General features: G+C 35.2%; 1 protein-coding gene across 3 annotated transcripts in view; it reads left to right on the top strand.

The window, feature by feature from the left end:
- Window positions 1-16,957, top strand: part of ROCK1 (Rho associated coiled-coil containing protein kinase 1) — a 96,180-nt gene that overhangs the window by 56,163 nt on the left and 23,060 nt on the right. For all 3 annotated transcript variants that reach the window (XM_086608597.1, XM_086608598.1, XM_086608599.1), the window contains 13 exons: window positions 621-709; window positions 1,509-1,557; window positions 2,130-2,265; window positions 2,638-2,729; window positions 2,858-3,104; window positions 5,305-5,411; window positions 6,550-6,700; window positions 7,603-7,763; window positions 8,614-8,798; window positions 9,460-9,529; window positions 10,963-11,057; window positions 13,861-14,026; window positions 15,659-15,752. In XM_086608597.1, coding sequence (XP_086464723.1) covers window positions 621-709; window positions 1,509-1,557; window positions 2,130-2,265; window positions 2,638-2,729; window positions 2,858-3,104; window positions 5,305-5,411; window positions 6,550-6,700; window positions 7,603-7,763; window positions 8,614-8,798; window positions 9,460-9,529; window positions 10,963-11,057; window positions 13,861-14,026; window positions 15,659-15,752 — 1,642 coding nt within the window. The remainder of the gene's footprint in view (window positions 1-620; window positions 710-1,508; window positions 1,558-2,129; window positions 2,266-2,637; window positions 2,730-2,857; window positions 3,105-5,304; window positions 5,412-6,549; window positions 6,701-7,602; window positions 7,764-8,613; window positions 8,799-9,459; window positions 9,530-10,962; window positions 11,058-13,860; window positions 14,027-15,658; window positions 15,753-16,957) is intronic.

Raw genomic sequence — 16,957 nt, 5'->3', positions numbered from 1 at the left:
AATGAATTTCTGAATTTATCTTCCTGGCAAACAGGACATGCTATACCATAATGTTCTATATTAACATCTGACGCTTTTTACTGTTTTCAAACCTTAGTACAGTGCTAGCTGTAAAAATTATCTCTGACTAAATAGATAAGAACATTTTCCCCCCATTGCTAATAACTGACAGAGCTGGTTCTGCTTCCTAAACTCACTGAGAGCTTGAAGATGCATTGCAAAATACATGTGGTGGTTCATGCTATGAAAAGAAATTTTGAGACTAATTAAAGTGCTTTTTTATACCTTTGTAGTAATATCTTTAGTCTGATTCTGAAGATACTTAAACCAAGGAGGATTTGACTTAGCTTAGCTTCGTGAATTTTGATAGAACTGTTCAGAACCCTAAAATTTTATGTGCGTTCAAGTGATAAAAGAACATAACATTAAAATTGTTTGTTGTAATTAACTTTTTAAAATTTTTTTTTGGGGGGATCACATTTTAATAAGGTAAAAACCTAGTGTTTAGTAAGAAGTGAGTAAGCTGTGATACAACGTAAGCAGCACTGAATATTCTGAAGTACTTTTTAAAGTTTTTTAATTTAATACATGTTCTTTCATGTACAAATATATATTTAAAGCTGGAAAACATGCAGAAGATGATCTATGAGCTGGAAGAACAACTACATAATGAAATGCAGTTGAAAGATGAAATGGAGCAAAAGTGCAGGTGAGACTTTGAACTTTAATTGTTACATAATTTAAATACATCCAACGTTTCAGTTTTGTATTACTGCTTTAGGGATTACCAGAATAACACTAAGAATAGTACTGTAGTTCTCCAAGTGAATTCCAGGCACAGGTTTAAGTAATTCTAAAACAGTGTTTGAATGATTTTCTTGAATATAGTGTGAATAAAATGTTTTGTTTTCATTGGCACCCATGTAATACATATTCTTTCTGAACAATTGAGTGTTTGAATTTACTTGATACTCTGAATTCAGATGTTTTATAGGACTGAGGTAAACAATGATCATGCTGATTTTTTTTTTAATGTAAAATACTGTATATACAGCATATATTGGATTACTAAAGTTAACTGAGATACTTTTAAATAATATTCGAATATCTTCATCCATAGTAGGGAGCTGTCTACTGTTGAATTAATGAACCATTTTAGATATTTGGAAAGTTCACAACTTGAGGAAGTTTTAGCAGTTCACCAGGGTGTTCTAATTGTAAAGATAGCCTGTTGTGTACATACACTGTTTTTACATTTGGAGGTTTAAGGGAGAAAATGTGGCACCTAAAGTTTTGCATATATAATCGGCAGCAAAGTTGATCAATACTTAATAATATAATTTACAAATTATTTCCAATGATTGATTGCTTTCTTCAATTTCAGATGTTTATTACGAAATAGCATTAGCCAAAATATAAACATCCACTTTAGTAATGGTCTCAAATTGTTTCACTAGAACAACACATCCTTCTCAAATATTACTCAAATGATTTGGTTTTATTTTTAGATCTTCAAACATAAAGCTAGACAAGATAATGAAAGAACTGGATGAAGAGGTAATTTTTTTCCTCGCTGAAGGCTTCTTAGTTGGATAAAGAATGTGGATAGTACTTTCATGATTTAGGATATTTCTTCTGTGACTAAAAAAATTATTCTGAGTTTAAATTTGAGACCAAACCATTTCAATGCATAGCATTGGGAGGTGTATTTTTATTTGTACACATTTTCATAAACTTTTTCCTTCTGCATGTCACACTGAATTCTGTTTCCTCTGCTAAATGTTTTGCTTGGTCTTGCTCATCACAATTTCTCTGGAGTTTATCAAAATCATTTACTCTAAAACTTAATGTACAGATGATTTTCTATTGAGTCCTTATGTTATCTCTTAATAATAATTTTAGTAATTACTTACATACAATCACATTAACAATAACTTTTCTAGTAATTTCATAAATTTGTCACGTAGAATTTTAAAAAGCCACCTTTTCTGAAAACCTTTTCAAGGAAGCCAGAAACTCATTCATTGGAAATGATGCATCAGTTTCCTTGATTCATTAGTTGCAGAGATACTGGTTTAGGGATCAGTCCTTAAGATGTGGATGGAAATTAACAATTCTTTTAATTTTAGGGAAATCAAAGAAAGAACTTGGAATCAACAGTGTCTCAGATTGAGAAGGAAAAGATGGTATTGCAACATAAGATAAATGACTACCAAAGAAAAATTGAACAAGAGAATGAAAAAAGACGGAATGTGGAAAATGAAGGTATGCCATGTTGTCCAAACATTGACACTGATGAGATGTAGATGTGTTTCGGGGAATAATTTACTACCTTAGCATCTTAAGTGTTAGGTAGCTTTAAAGAGATCTCTTCAAATAACAAACACAAATTTTTAGTTTATTTTTGAGTTTTAATGAGAACGCAGTATTTTGGTCTTATTTTGAAATTCTGTTCTCTACAGTGTGCGTTGTTCTTCTGCAAGCACATAATTTGACCTAAAAATGTATACAAGAAGCAAAAAGTCAGCAAAAGACCTGTTATATGCCAAGAGTTTGTATGAGTGTGTTTATGTAAAATAATGATAAAAAAACCTAGAGACTTTTAAACTCTGTATTAATGGTGTAATTTCTCTTCAGTGTCCACACTAAAAGATCAGATGGAAGACTTGAAAAAAATCAGCCAGCATTCTCAAATTACAAATGAGAAGATAACACAATTACAAAAACAAGTATGTTGCTTTTGTTCGTTGTCTTAGTTTTTTCTTAGATTTGAGAAGCAGTATTGAGCATTCAGATACAACAAAATTGATCCCGATAATTTTTATATTTGAGAATCGTGTTTGCTTTATTTTAACAGCTAGAAGAAGCAAATGATTTGCTGAGGACTGAATCTGATACAGCAGCAAGACTGAGAAAGGGTAATACAGAAATGAGCAAGTCATTAAGCCAGGTAGAATCACTGAATAGAGAACTGCAGGAAAGGTGCAGAGTTCTCGAAAGCACAAAACTGCAGGTGGAGAAAGATTATTACCAACTGCAAGCAGCTTTGGAGTCAGAACGAAGGGACAGAAGTCATGGATCCGAAATGATTGGAGAACTACAAGGTAATTCTTCTGTATTTATGCTTTAACAAAAATTTGTGATAACCCTTCTTTATTAAATAAAATATGCTTACATAAAGGGAGGAAAGCCAACCTGCAAACCAAGTGTGACTTAATGGAACGATTGCTGAAGATTGGATCTTGCTTACTGATCATGTCTGTATGGCTACTGGGAGGGAGACTATCAAAATCAGAGTGGGGAAGCTACTGATTCCAAGTCTATGGGGCTGCTCTGACTAAAAGACTGTGTCCCATGGTACAAACATACGAAACTCTGACGCAGCGCTAGAGAAGGCACCACGCTCTGTCTTACTGCCTTGGTGCAGTAGCCTAACTGACGTACCCTGCGTTTCCCTCTCTTTCGTTTGCGGAGAAAGCTATTTTGTTGTTACATTGCGCTTGTTTTCTTTTATGATGCTTCTACGTTACTTTAGAAGCAAGATGAAAAGGATAGTAAGGGATGCAGATGTGGAATTCTTTTGTTTTCAGGATGCTTGGAACTTTTTACCATTTGTACTTCTCATTCTTCATACTAGAAAATATTCAGATACATTAGTTTGTACCAGTGCTAATGGATCCTGCCTCTTAACATTTCATTTTAAGACATCTGTCTGCAGTATTGAATGTCATTTTCCATGAGACAGTCTTTTGTTGAGGACTTTTGGGTGTGTTTTTTTTTTTTATGATAAACTTTGCTAGCACAAAGAAAGAACTATCACGAATCAAATTACCTGCTTACTGTCCTTCAAATATAGTAAATCAATTTCAGTTGAATGACTGTAAAGTTCCTCTGAAATGACAGAGTCTATTTGATCCAGTCTGTTGTTAATTGCAAGCAGAAGGTACAAATGGCACAAGATGACTATTCTGTGGACTTCAAAATGTGTTTTTGACCAAATCCAGCTCAGCAGCCTGCAGGAAAAGGATCTTTTCTGAAGTGTGTAGGGTTAAAGTACTTTGCTGGTATATACCCAAAGAGCTTTATGTAATTCAAAAACTCATACAGCTGTTTTTAAAAGCACATTTAAAATGAATGAGAAAAGCATAAGATTTAGGAAGACTTTATCTTCTTCCATCTCATAGTTTCTTACATATTGCCACGATGTCTCTTTAGACGTAAACATTAAGTGAAGCAGACTGTACTGTAGACAGATGTATTTGAATTGATAAGTATATTTTCGTATACTGTATTTAAGATATCCAGTGTAATATAGAGTAATCCAAAATATTTTTTATTTCTGTATTTTAAAGGAGCTAATGCAAATTATTCAGTCTAGAAATGTATACTACGACTTTGACATATATGTATACACACACTACTACTTTGGCATGTGCATAGATGTGTACACACACACTCTCTCTCTCTCTCTCTACTACTACTACTGCTAAGGCTGTGGGGGAGACCTTATTGTGGGTTCTCAATACTTAAAGGGAGCTTACAGGGAAGATGAAGAAAGACTTTTTACCAGGACCTGTAGTGACAGAACAAGAGGCAACGATTTTAAACTGAAAGAAAGTAGATTTACATTCGATATAAGGAAGACATTTTTTACAGTGAGGGTGGTGAGACGCTGGAACAGGTTGCCCAGAGAAGTCTGTTTGCCCCATCTCTGAAGTGTTCAAAGTCAGGTTGGATGGGGTGTTGAATAATCTGATCTAGTGGAAGGTGTCCCTGCGCATGGCAGGGGAGTTGGACTAGATGGTCTTTAAGATCCCTTCCAACCCAAACCGTTCTGTGATTCTACTTAGTATAAACTTCCAGTGCCACACAGGGTCCTGTGGTAGATGCTGGGAGAGATAGGGAATAGTTACTCTATCCATGGCAGAGCACTTGGGTCGCAGTTGAGTGGATACCTATTGTATTAATACCTGTTGATTACCATATTAGTGGAGTTAACATCAGAAAAGGTGCTTGTTGCATAACACAGAAGAACTTGAATTAATGAAAGAAATTTTGCATATTAGATATTGGGAGTGATGAAAGGCAGGTACCAAGTTTTGCATGTGATTGTTTTTTGTTAATTGTTACTAATGGCATGCCTAAGGAGTGGCTAAAAAGATCAGTTTCCTTTACAAATGTACAACCTTTGCATGTCTGAAAAATTTGAAGATGTAAATATTTGAGGCCCAGAAATCAGTAAAGGTTGAAAAAGCCTATTAGTCGAATAACTAATATTGAATGATATTTCATTTCTCACGGCAGTTCGGATTACAACTTTACAAGAAGAAGTAAAAAACATTAAAAACAATCTTGAAAGAGTGGAAGCAGAAAGAAAACAAGCACAAGATATGCTTAATCATTCAGAAAAGGTATGGTAAAATGATGGTGAGGCTAAAATTCTTTGTCAGCTTTTAACTATAGTTTCAAATAGTATCTATTGATATCGCGAAGTCCTGTGTTCTTGCTCTAAATCAATCTTGTGTTAAAATTATTAACTAAGTGGTGCTAATTTATGATCTCATGAGGATAGTCTCACAAGTCTTCAAGTAGTTCTCAACTGTAGCTTTAGGAGTAAAATTCATGTTTGTCATTCACTATCACTGATTCAGAGATCCAACTCTTCTGCCAGTAGCAAGTAATTTTTGTTCTGCCTGCCTGTCACTGCAAAGACTTGCCTCCTGAAAGTCTATGAATGGAACTTTTTAAAAACCTGAAATTTAATTTCTGCTTTTACTGGATTTTAATTTGGCTGGATCAGTGCCAGACCTTTTGATCAACTTTATAGCTGAACCATTTTCAGTCTTTTTTTCCTTCCTTCCTTCCTAAAGAATGGTAGGAGCATGTTCCCCTAACATCTCTGATCCCCACCCCAAAATAGAGAAACAAGTAAAGAAGAGTAAAAACAAATCCTGCATCCTTCTCCAGATAGGCTACGTAGTTAGCTCTGTGTTTTAAGGTCAAGTAGAGACATGCTGTGCTGTGTGGTCTATCCAAATAAACAGAGATATGACTACCTATGAGGGAAGGTACAAGCAGTTACCATTCTCATTTGGTGTTACGTGAAACAGCGATCCAAAGGCAAGTCCAGCTCTCAAAGCTCATCTCCAGCGCTTGTTTCATGAGTTACTGTTACTGACTGGGAATCTCAACAATTAAGTAAAAAAATTACATCCAGGTAACAATAATTCAAATTCCTCTGTGCTCTAGTGTTGTTGGTGGATTAGTTGTAGTCACCTAAATTCAAAACATACTAATTATTCAAACTGCGAAGTTTCCATTATCTTACGAATTTACAGACTTCTTAAAAAAGCTAATGAAGTTTTCTCCACAGCACTGAGGACAGTTTTTTTTTTTTCTGTTACCATTCTTTATTAAACATGAAAAATAACATTGATAATTTCTTCATAACAAAAAGTTAATACTAATAAAGGGAAGAAAGGAAATGTGATTCCCTCAGATATTATAGAAATATCATAGAAATCTGGTAACTTTTTTCCTTATCTTTAGGAAAAGAATAATTTAGAGATAGATTTGAACTACAAACTCAAATCATTACAAGACCGGTTAGAACAAGAAGTAAATGAACACAAAGTGACTAAAGCTCGGTTAACTGACAAACACCAGTCAATAGAGGAGGCAAGATCAGTTGCCATGTGTGGTAAGTGTTTCTTGCAAGTTTCAGGTAAATACGTAATAAAAAGTATTTTGATTATGATATCTTAAAACATATTGCCTTTTAATGTATTACTCTTATACAAGTGTTTAATCCCTTGTATAAAGAAAATACTTATCAGTATTTTAAAACATGCAAAATAAAAAATACACTTTTAAAATTATTTTCTTTAACATGGTACTTGTACCATAAAAATGACACTGTTTCTTAATGTTTTGAATATCTTACTGCGTTTGCAATTCAAAGCCTTCCTTGGCTTCTAAAATGCTATTGAATCTTGAAATTCTGGCTGATGTTAAACGGAATTGAAGTAATGTATTATCATGACAGAGGTCGTGGAGCATTCATTCCTGTATAACTATTAAAAATATCAGTGTTGTGTTAGGCTCGTCTGAATATTTTATAGATACATTCCCATGAAACGAAGATGTGCCTTGGTATCTTAATTGAAAACATCAGGTTTTCTTTGTGAAGGTACCTGCACGTGTAGTTAGTAACTTTTCAGAAAGCTAACATGAATGGTAGCATTTCTTTTCTTTCCCTCTGTTGTCCATTCATGGAAATGAAACTTTGGCTTTATTTCATAATGATTACTTCAAGAATCTGCATTTTTTATTTCTTTCACTATTTATCTTTCAGTTGTCATGATAATATTCCACTACTTTGAATACAAATTGGAATTATATTTATTTTTTAGTGTTTCTTGTAATAATGCCAGGAAGTTTTTACTCAGTAGTCAGTCCATGTAACAGCAGATGAGCTTAAATAGCTGTACCCTTAAATAGGGTCTGAAAAATATTAGGATATTTAAGACTACGTTTACAAAAGCATTCTTGAAGATGCCACATAGTAATTTTTGTTGTTGTCCTTTCTTTAATCTTGTTCAGAAATGGAAAAAAAAGTAAAGGAAGAAAGGGCGGCAAGAGAAAAGGCAGAAAATCGGATAGTTCAAGCTGAAAAACAGTGTTCTATGCTGGACTTTGACCTGAAGCAATCTCAGCAGAAACTGGAACACCTTCTTCAGCAAAAGGAAAGACTGGAAGATGAAGTAAGTAAAATGCGCATCACTAACAATTTTCTATATAAATAAGAAATCATAGTTGCATTGAGAAACAGAAAATTAAATTCACTTACACTGAGCCCCTTCATAATATACCTCTTAGTAGAACTGAAGATAGTCTTTGGCCTAAATAGTGTTCGGTAATTTCCACTTGTTTCTTAGCTCTTGGATGCCTTACATATTTGAGCCTTTAATTTAATATAATGCGATTTTTTGTTTCCTTTTCTTATTTTAAAGGAAAAACTTGCTTGTGAATTTGACTGATTGGTTTGCAGTTCTGAGTTTGCCTTCTATGCAGATATAGCCAAATGCAATTAGATTATTGAGTGTGAAAACTAGGTACTAAGAATTATAGTTTCATCCTTACTTTCTTTACAGGACATTGGGAATGAAGGTTATAACACCTTTCTTGGGGGTCATGACTTGTGTAAATTAGTTTTTATATATCTGGTAGGCTGCATTTTTTTCTAGAGTGAGAAGTTTTTAAGATCTGAAATCCACAGAAAGATTTGCCAGACCTTTCAGCAGACAATTTAGGTTTCTTCCATTGTTACCTTTAAGATAAGATAAAACGCATTTGGGAATTTGAAATAAGCTAAGTACAGGAAAGCTTTATTATCATGCAGCATCATATCAGTACGTTCTCTAAGGGCAGCAGCTTTCTGTAAGATTATTGAACTGAAGTGTTTGCAGATTGACGAATGTTTTTACATATTGTACAGTATGTAGCATATAGGCAATGGTGTTTGACATAAAATAATCCATATATGAAACACTTTCAACCACATGCAATTGGTTATTCAGTAAACGCTCTTAAATTGAAATATTTCTGATTTAGATAAAGAATTTGACACTTCATCTAGAACAAGAGACAAATAAGCGAATAACGGCACAGAATGAATTAAAAGCACAAGCCTTTGAAGCAGATAACTTGAAGGGTTCTGAGAAGCAGCTGAAACAGGAAATCAATACGCTGTTGGAAGCAAAGAGATTACTGGAATTCGAGTTGGCTCAACTTGCTAAGTAAGTAAAAATCTGAAGTAAAATGGAAAAGGTCACTTAATTATACATATACTGTTTTGCCTATTCCTATCAGTGAAAAAAGTTCTCTGGTGCATAGGCATTTTTACTGAAACTAAAAGACTGTTTTTAGCTGCATGTTACGATTTCTATGTGTAGCCTTCAGTGTTAGAATATTTTTATGAGCTATCATGCAGACCAATTCTTGGCTCATCGTTCTATGTCAAGGCATACATGCCACTTTTATGTGAGTGACTTCTTTATGGATCGACTGTGATACTACTTACTAAATCACGAGACTTTGTTTTACTACATGGGAGTCAATAGCTTTTTTCCACCTTTACCTGATTCTTTTTCTTAACACTTCTTAAACTGACTGAAGACGTTTTTCATTAATTAGGCTTTTAGCATATCTTCCTTCAGCTGACTTAACATTTCTCCATTTAGAGTACTTTTTGTCTTCTAAATTACATACTGAAACCATCATCAGGGTAGAATAAAGAATGTAATTAAATCAGAATTTTAGGACACAGTAAACTTGATCTTTGTGAAATAATATATGTGCAACTGTAAGATCTTTGTAGGATGCTGTTCTGCTTAGAAATAGTCTGTCATTTGTTAGTAGCTGAGTTTTTACATGTTTTCCTTCTTCATTCCTTCAAAGACAGTACAGAGGAAATGAAGGTCAAATGCGTGAGCTTCAGGATCAGCTTGAAGCTGAGCAGTATTTTTCGGTAAGACTTGCAAAGAATTTTAAGTGGTACATTTTGACATGAAATCATTGAACAGTGAATAGTCGACATACTAAATTTTTTAAAATATAAATCACAACCTGGCATAAATCAGCAATTTACAAAATCCTGCCTGAAATACAAACAATGAACAAAAAATTAGAGAACATTAGATAGTCGATCTAATATGTTGCTTCATAATTGTTTGTCAGATCTTATATATTACGTTGAGTAACTCTTACCTGAATTATTCATCAGAGTGGTTCCTATCTTGAGATTGGAAAAGAGATATTTTTGTTACATAATTGCAAACTTTGTAGAGAGTTCAAAATCTCCGTGCTTGCTGGAATATATTCCATGCTATTGATTTACTGTAAGAATATTTAAGAACCGTAGATCCAGTAGCATTCTGTACATATTCCTCATCCTTCTAAAAAGATACCTTCTCTGCACCTGAGTCCCTGAAGTGCCTTATTTGATACTCCTGGTAACTAAAATGTGTATTTCATAGATTTAATTTCATCTGTTTAATTTCTGTGAAAAGAAACAAGAGCATGAGTTGCTCTGTAACGCTTGAACTTCAAATACATTTGTGAATATGGGTAGTTTCATTTCACTTTGGGAAGTAGTTTTTAAATTTGGTTCTTCCTTGGAGAGGCAGTAAAAATTGTTGTGCTTACTAAATTGCATATATTGTAATTTCATTATGTGTTACAGATTTTTGTGCATTTCTCTCTAACATACTGCTAATAAGATCCAGATTATTGTGTTTCATTCTCAATTTTCTCTTTTTTTCACTAGCATGTAGTTTAAATGAGACATTTGTAATTCAATCTGAATATTTAGCAAAAGTACTTCACTGTAGAAGATCAAATTCTAACTTTGAGAATTACTGGAGGTGTTCATAACAACAGAGTAATCAAGAACACACATCGTTCACATAAATCAGACCTCTGTTGAATCAGTTATTAAGACAAAGTCAGACTGTACACAAAAAACTTACAGTGTAAGAGAAAAGATACATGGATATGAACAGAATACAACAAATGGAAGCATAGGACAGTATTAAACTTGTTTGACAAACATTTTGAGACAGCAATGCTACAAGAGGATGCAGTTTTGTCCTGTTGTCTCCACACAGTTGTGTCCTAGGTAACCTGTAAAGGCTTCCTTCCCTTTAGTCAGCAGATGTGTTTGTATGTTCCTATGTAGGAAACGAGACTAGAAAATTGAAAACTAACCTGGTCACATCAGTTTCCTACACAAGGGAAAACTGGAAAGGAGCATCTCAGACAGACACAAAGGAGGAAATTCCATTAAAGACAGTTCTGTCATGTGTTGGGGTTTGACAGATTTGAACCAACCAGTACCAAATCAATGAGGAATTTCACTATGGAATTTGAATAACGATTCTTTTTTTATGCTTTCTTTTACAGACACTTTACAAAACTCAGGTTAAGGAACTGAAAGAGGAAATAGATGAAAAGAATAAAGAAACTCAAAGAAAAATGCAGGAATTGCAAAACGAAAAGTATGCCCATTTTGTTTCTCAGACATAAGTTTTTCCATATAGTATGGTCTCACTCATGAAGATTTTTGGATCACATTTAAAATGTTTAATTGCTTCAGAAAAAGGAAGAAGTGTTCCGTAGCACCTTGTAAGATGGCAAATATATAGAATGTCAGCTTAAGCTGACTCACAAAGCCAAATATGTTTATTCATATTTGCTTTGGACTGTATTTGTAATGTCTGGAAGAAGAATGATAACTTCTGAGAATTTAGGAAGATGCAAAATTTTGAAAAAACTTTACGATTTGTGGTAATCATCTTGCTTGTGTAACAACTTTTTGATTTTATTACATCATCCTGATAATTACTTGTTATATTTCTGTAGCCAATAAAATAATTGGAGAAAAAGATAATGAAAATACTTTGAATTCTAAGTTTAGAATTCTTGTGATTACAGCAAAACCAGTTAACCCAACACCCATTAATTGTGATGTACTATTTTCTGAGTTAGCACATAAGGAAAGAAGTTTTTTAAGCTTGTTTTTCAAATTTATTAATGTATTTAATATATAATTATTCTGAAGAGGGGGACTGTAGCCTTATGCATGAAGCAGAGTTTCTCTCTTCTAAAGTCTGGGTCTCTTGTTCTACTTGAGCATCAGCATTGCAGAACAGCCTAAAGGGAGGAGGTCGTATACAGTGTTCATGTTGCGTTTTGGTGGACTAAGAAAGGGAGAAAGAAAAGACATTGGGCTAATAAATACGATGTAGGAGGAAAATACCTGTCTATGTGAAGTGTTCAGGAGCAGTATCCAACTTCAAAAGAAAAAAGGGAGGAGGGGGAGGAAAAGGAAGGAGAGACTTCCTTTAGTCTTCTCATGTTTTTTTTATTTTTCTCTTATTTATTTTTATAGTTTTTTTTAATGTATTCCCTCACTCTTCTTTACAATCTTATGTTCATTATAAACATTTTTCACCTGTATACAACTATGAGAATGGTGACAAACTGAGTATACTTCAGCAGTTACCTTTTTACAGTAGAAGCCCTTGTCTACTACAGATGTATCAAACCAGTGGACTCCATAGCAATATGTATTTCATTGCATAAATCTCTCCTTATCGTGCAGTGCAAGAAGGTCATCCATCATGGGCCCATACTGCAGTAATGTATTGCCACTTCTATGTCAGCGTGCTGTGGGCTGTGCCACATGTTGCTAGGTACATCTGACTGGCCACCATGCTTTGTGTGGGTTTCTTTGGAGGCAAAAGTGTAGGAGCTCTACCTGTACTCCGAGCAAGAGCAAGAAAGTTTGACATGTACGCTGAACTGATTAGAAGCTGTGTATACGTTAATGAGATACTGCACCTAAGTTACTGCCCCCGTCTCAAGCTGTAGGTAGAATTTGCAAGCCTTTCTTCAAAGATTGCATAGGCATAGAACCACTGAATGTTTTCAGAAACTTCATGCAATTTTCCTTACTTTTCAAACAATCTGGAGCACACTTATTCACATACTGGAGCAGTAATCTTGTGTGGAAAAGTAGCTAATACTGATACGGTTAAGTATCTTTTGATGGACCACACTGTATGTGCAATTTAGATTCATAGATTCATAGATTTCTAGGTTGGAAAAGACCTTAGAGATCATCGAGTCCAACCATCCCTAATCCCCATTAAACCATATCCTCAAGTAGATCATCCACCCTATTCTTAAACACATCCAGGGATGGGGACTCAACCACCTCCCTGGGCAGCCTATTCCAGTGGCTGACAACCCTTTCAGAGAAGAAATACTTCCTAACATCCAACCTGAATCTCCCCTGACTAAGCTTATACCCATTTCCTCTTGTTCTATCACCCAACACTAATGTAAAGAGCCCTTCCCCCACCTCCCCACCATCTTTTCTCAAGTATTTGTAGGCTGTAATCAGGTCTCCCCTCAGCCTCCTCTTCTCCAGGCTAAGCAGCCCCAACTCCCTCAGCCGCTCCTCATAAGTTTTATTTTCCAGCCCCTTGACCAGTTTAGTCGCCCTTCTTTGGACTCGCTCCAGGAGCTCAATATCTCTCTTAAAGCGAGGGGCCCAAAACTGGACACATTTAATTTTCATAGAATCATAGAATGGTTAGGGCTGGAAGGGACCTTCAAAGGTCATCTAGTCCAACCCCCCTGCAAGGAACAGGGATATCTCCAACTAGATCAGGTTGCTCAGGGCCTTGTCCAACCTGGCCTTGAACGTCTCCAGGGATGGAGCATCCACCACCTCTCTGGGCAACCTGTTCCAGTGTTCTACCACTCTCATAGTAAAAAATTTTTTCCTAATATCCAACCTGAACCTACCTCCCTCTATTTTAAAACCATTACCCCTTGTCCTATCATAAACTGGCCCTCCTGAACAGCCTCTCCCCATCTTTCCTGTAGGCCCCCTTGAGGTACTGGAAGACCGCTATAAGGTCACCCCGGAGCCTCCTCTTCTCCAGGCTGAACAGCCCCAACTCTTTCAGCCTGTCCTCATAGGAAAGGTGCTCCAGCCCTCTTATCATCTTCGTGGCCCTCCTCTGGACCCTCTCCATTTTGGTTTTTATTCCTCAAACGCAGGAGAATTTGACACCTGGTTTCCTCAGGGTTGATGACGAGCTCACTGCTGTAGCTTTTGTGGACCATCAAAAGATAGAAGTGTACAGAGCGTGGTTTTGTAAATCTTGTTTTTCTTAAGAAACTAAGATAATGAGAATTAGCTTAATGGTATAATTTGGGTTTATTAGTCTTCCTGAAAATTCGGAATGTTTTGCATAGGAGAACAAAATCTTAATGTCCTTCTTGCAGAGAAACGCTCACTACCCAGTTGGATTTAGCCGAAACCAAAGCTGAGTCGGAACGGTTGGCACGAGCACTCCTTGAAGAGCAGTATTTTGAACTGAGTCAGGAAAGCAAAAAAGCAGCATCAAGACACAGGCAAGAAATGACTGATAAGGACAGCATCATAAGAAGGGTAAATTATTCCACTGTGATTAATACCTACATATATCCTCCAGCTGGAAACAAAGTTATCTTTTAATTTTAATTTATAAAGTCTTATTGTGGTCATAAATGATAATTATTTAAGGATCTGAGTTTTGGACTCAGTTGGAACCTTAAACATTTAAATCCCATCATGTGAACTCCCAAAGAAATGTAGACTCGGTGAATCTGGGGAGAAGCCAGATTGAAAATCCAGCAAATGTCTGTAATTTAGTTAAGCCTTTTTGTAATTAATTCTTGTCGTTGCCGAACATATTTTTTAAATCTTGTAAATTTATGGAGCTGTGTGTTAGAGATTGTTATTGCAAAATTACTTAGGTTTTTTAAAAAAAACCCTTGGAAGTCTTGAGTTTATTCCTACTGGTAAACTATTTAAAAAAAAAAAAAAACAAACACACACACACAACAAAAAACCCCAAAAAACAAACTTAAACCCTAAACTGTAATTTCTGAAGATATCTGATAGTGTAGCTCTTGAATATTAGTATCTGGTTGATACATGTCTTAACTGTGGAATTTCAAATAGTAAGCCATATATAGCATGGTTGTTTTATCATTATTCTTTTTTTCCCATGTAGCATCAGCTATGCAGATCCTGGAGATGTAAAACTTGAGTAAAACTCTAGGCATAACTGAACTTGGATCAATTGCTCAAAGCTTTCTGTTAGTGCTACTGTGGATATTACATCTCTGTGTAAAGATAGCGGAAATAGTGTTTGCTACACGTGTTTTCTTTTACAAGCTTGAGATCTCCAGAATGCCACCCTTTCTTAAGAAGCTTTAGAAGACCGTCTCTCTATGGCATCGAAGGAAATACCTTCTTGCCAATATGTTTGTTGCTTTCAAATGTTTTGATGATTTTGTCAGCTCGATACACAATCATTTCTCTAGGCTTCAAACAAAACCTTTTTTCAGGAATGCAATTATGTCTGATTTTTAATATGTATTTGTAAAGTGGTTAGCAGAGTGTGATCCTGACTGTGTCTTCTGGCAGCTAACATATTCAAAGTGTAATTGTTTTCCTTTCCTTTTTTTTTTTTGGAAACCTATGTATGCTTTGGCTTAGACCAAATTTCATTTCATTTTTATGCTGATTTATATGTGCTTTTCATGATAGATGATGATTATTTAGCAGCTGATGCCATGAATGTACTCCAGCCTTGAATGCTGGAGTTGTGGCATCTTACCAGCTACTTTTCTCTCTGGATTCAGAGGATCAGACCTCTAGGAACTACTTCTTCCCTAGTACCACAAATTAACTGAAAATTGCTACGTTCAGTAACTGACAGTCTAGTTGAGTTTTTAGTTATATACTACAGTGTTTTCAGTTCTGCAAAGATCATCTGAAAAAAAAAATTCTTTCTGGGACAAGTGTATTTTTAGCCTTCTGGTAAATCAAGATGGCTTAGAAGAAAAGTATAATTTTTTAAAAATTCGGATTTGAATGACAAGCAGATTTTTTTTTTTTAGTATAATTTGAGGAAATGGAAGTTCCAAGGAAACAGCTGTTACAGATTTAAGGGTATTTAAAATAATAGTAGTATACATATTTTTAGAATTTATGGCAAGTTCTTTATTTTAAAATGTATTTGTTTTTATTTAGCTGGAAGAAACTAACACCACATTAACCAAAGATGTTGATTTAATAACAAAGGAAAATTCAGAGATCAGTGAAAAAATTAAGAAGCAGGAGGAAGGTATGTCATGTTCGGAGTTTTAATTCATCTGTTATGAAGCACAATTGAATTTGAAGCGTATGTGGCAAAATATAAATGGGAAATGGGAAAAATTGCTGTGTATCTTACCTATTATTTTGGGCCTGATAAAAATTAAGATAAGTAATTGTTTTCATCTTGAAAATCTCTTTGATGTAAATTTCCACTCTTCCTACCGTATTACTTCCATTTCTATGCACTGCCTTTATTGTTGAGAACTATTAAAAACTCAGCTGTAGCAGGTAGGAAAAAGAGAGTTTCTGCTCACAGTCCCTCTTTGCTTTTTAAGACAAGTTAGGACTAAGTTCCTGCAGGCATGATCTGGAATGCCTGTCCAGTACAGCTCATACATATATTGTCTAACTCCCTTACTCCAGCATGTCCTTGTGTGCATGAAGGTTATTAAGGAAAAGTATTTTACTCATTTCATGTTGCACACAATGTATATTTTTGTTTCTATCTCCAGTATTTACAGTAAAGCGGTGTCAGTATTTCAGCTTTCTTAAGATCCCACTTAGACTGAGAATCTAAGTTGTGATCTCATGCATATCAGGGGATTGACATTCTATTTTACATTCATTCTGACTGCATGGGAGGTCACTTTATTATTCGTTTTACTCCCATGGTTTTGCGTTTGAGCAAGCATTGTAAAATGGAAATGCATGCTTCAGTATCTGTTGACTATGAGAACAAAGGCCCTGCCGGCTGTGTTGCCAGTGGCGTTGCAAACGCTATGTAGGCAGGAAGGCATACAAAAATATTTTTCCTGAGTTCTGCATTTCTGTAATGGCAAGGATTGGGTGAGTAAGCAGTTTTCAGGAGTTCGTTACTCTTGTACTTGAAAATTGTTCTTTATCAGTAGTTTTGGTGCAGAAATTCTTATCAGTGAACTGCATACTTCTAGAAACTTTGGTAACAAATCAGCGGACTGGAGATGTGAAAGACTGGTAGAATAGGGTAACTGGTGTGTGAGAGGGGTGGGGGGAACATGAGTCATTCCTTGTTTAAAGAAAGCGTTTTTTCCCTGTGTTCTCTTTTTACTTCATTTGAGAATCTGTACTGAATGTGAGTCCAGTCATGTCAGTCCTATTCTGTGTGAGTACTGACTTAATAAATTTTTTTGGTACTGCAGAAACACTTTTGGCAGTGCAAACCTGAAGGAAGTGAGACAACAAACTTAGTCATCA

The sequence above is a fragment of the Tauraco erythrolophus genome, chromosome 3 (assembly GCF_009769465.1).
Source record: "Tauraco erythrolophus isolate bTauEry1 chromosome 3, bTauEry1.pri, whole genome shotgun sequence".
Classification (NCBI taxonomy): Eukaryota; Metazoa; Chordata; class Aves; order Musophagiformes; family Musophagidae; genus Tauraco; species Tauraco erythrolophus.
The sequence above is the reverse complement of the archived record's forward strand: the minus strand, read 5'-3'. Positions and strand labels throughout refer to the sequence as shown.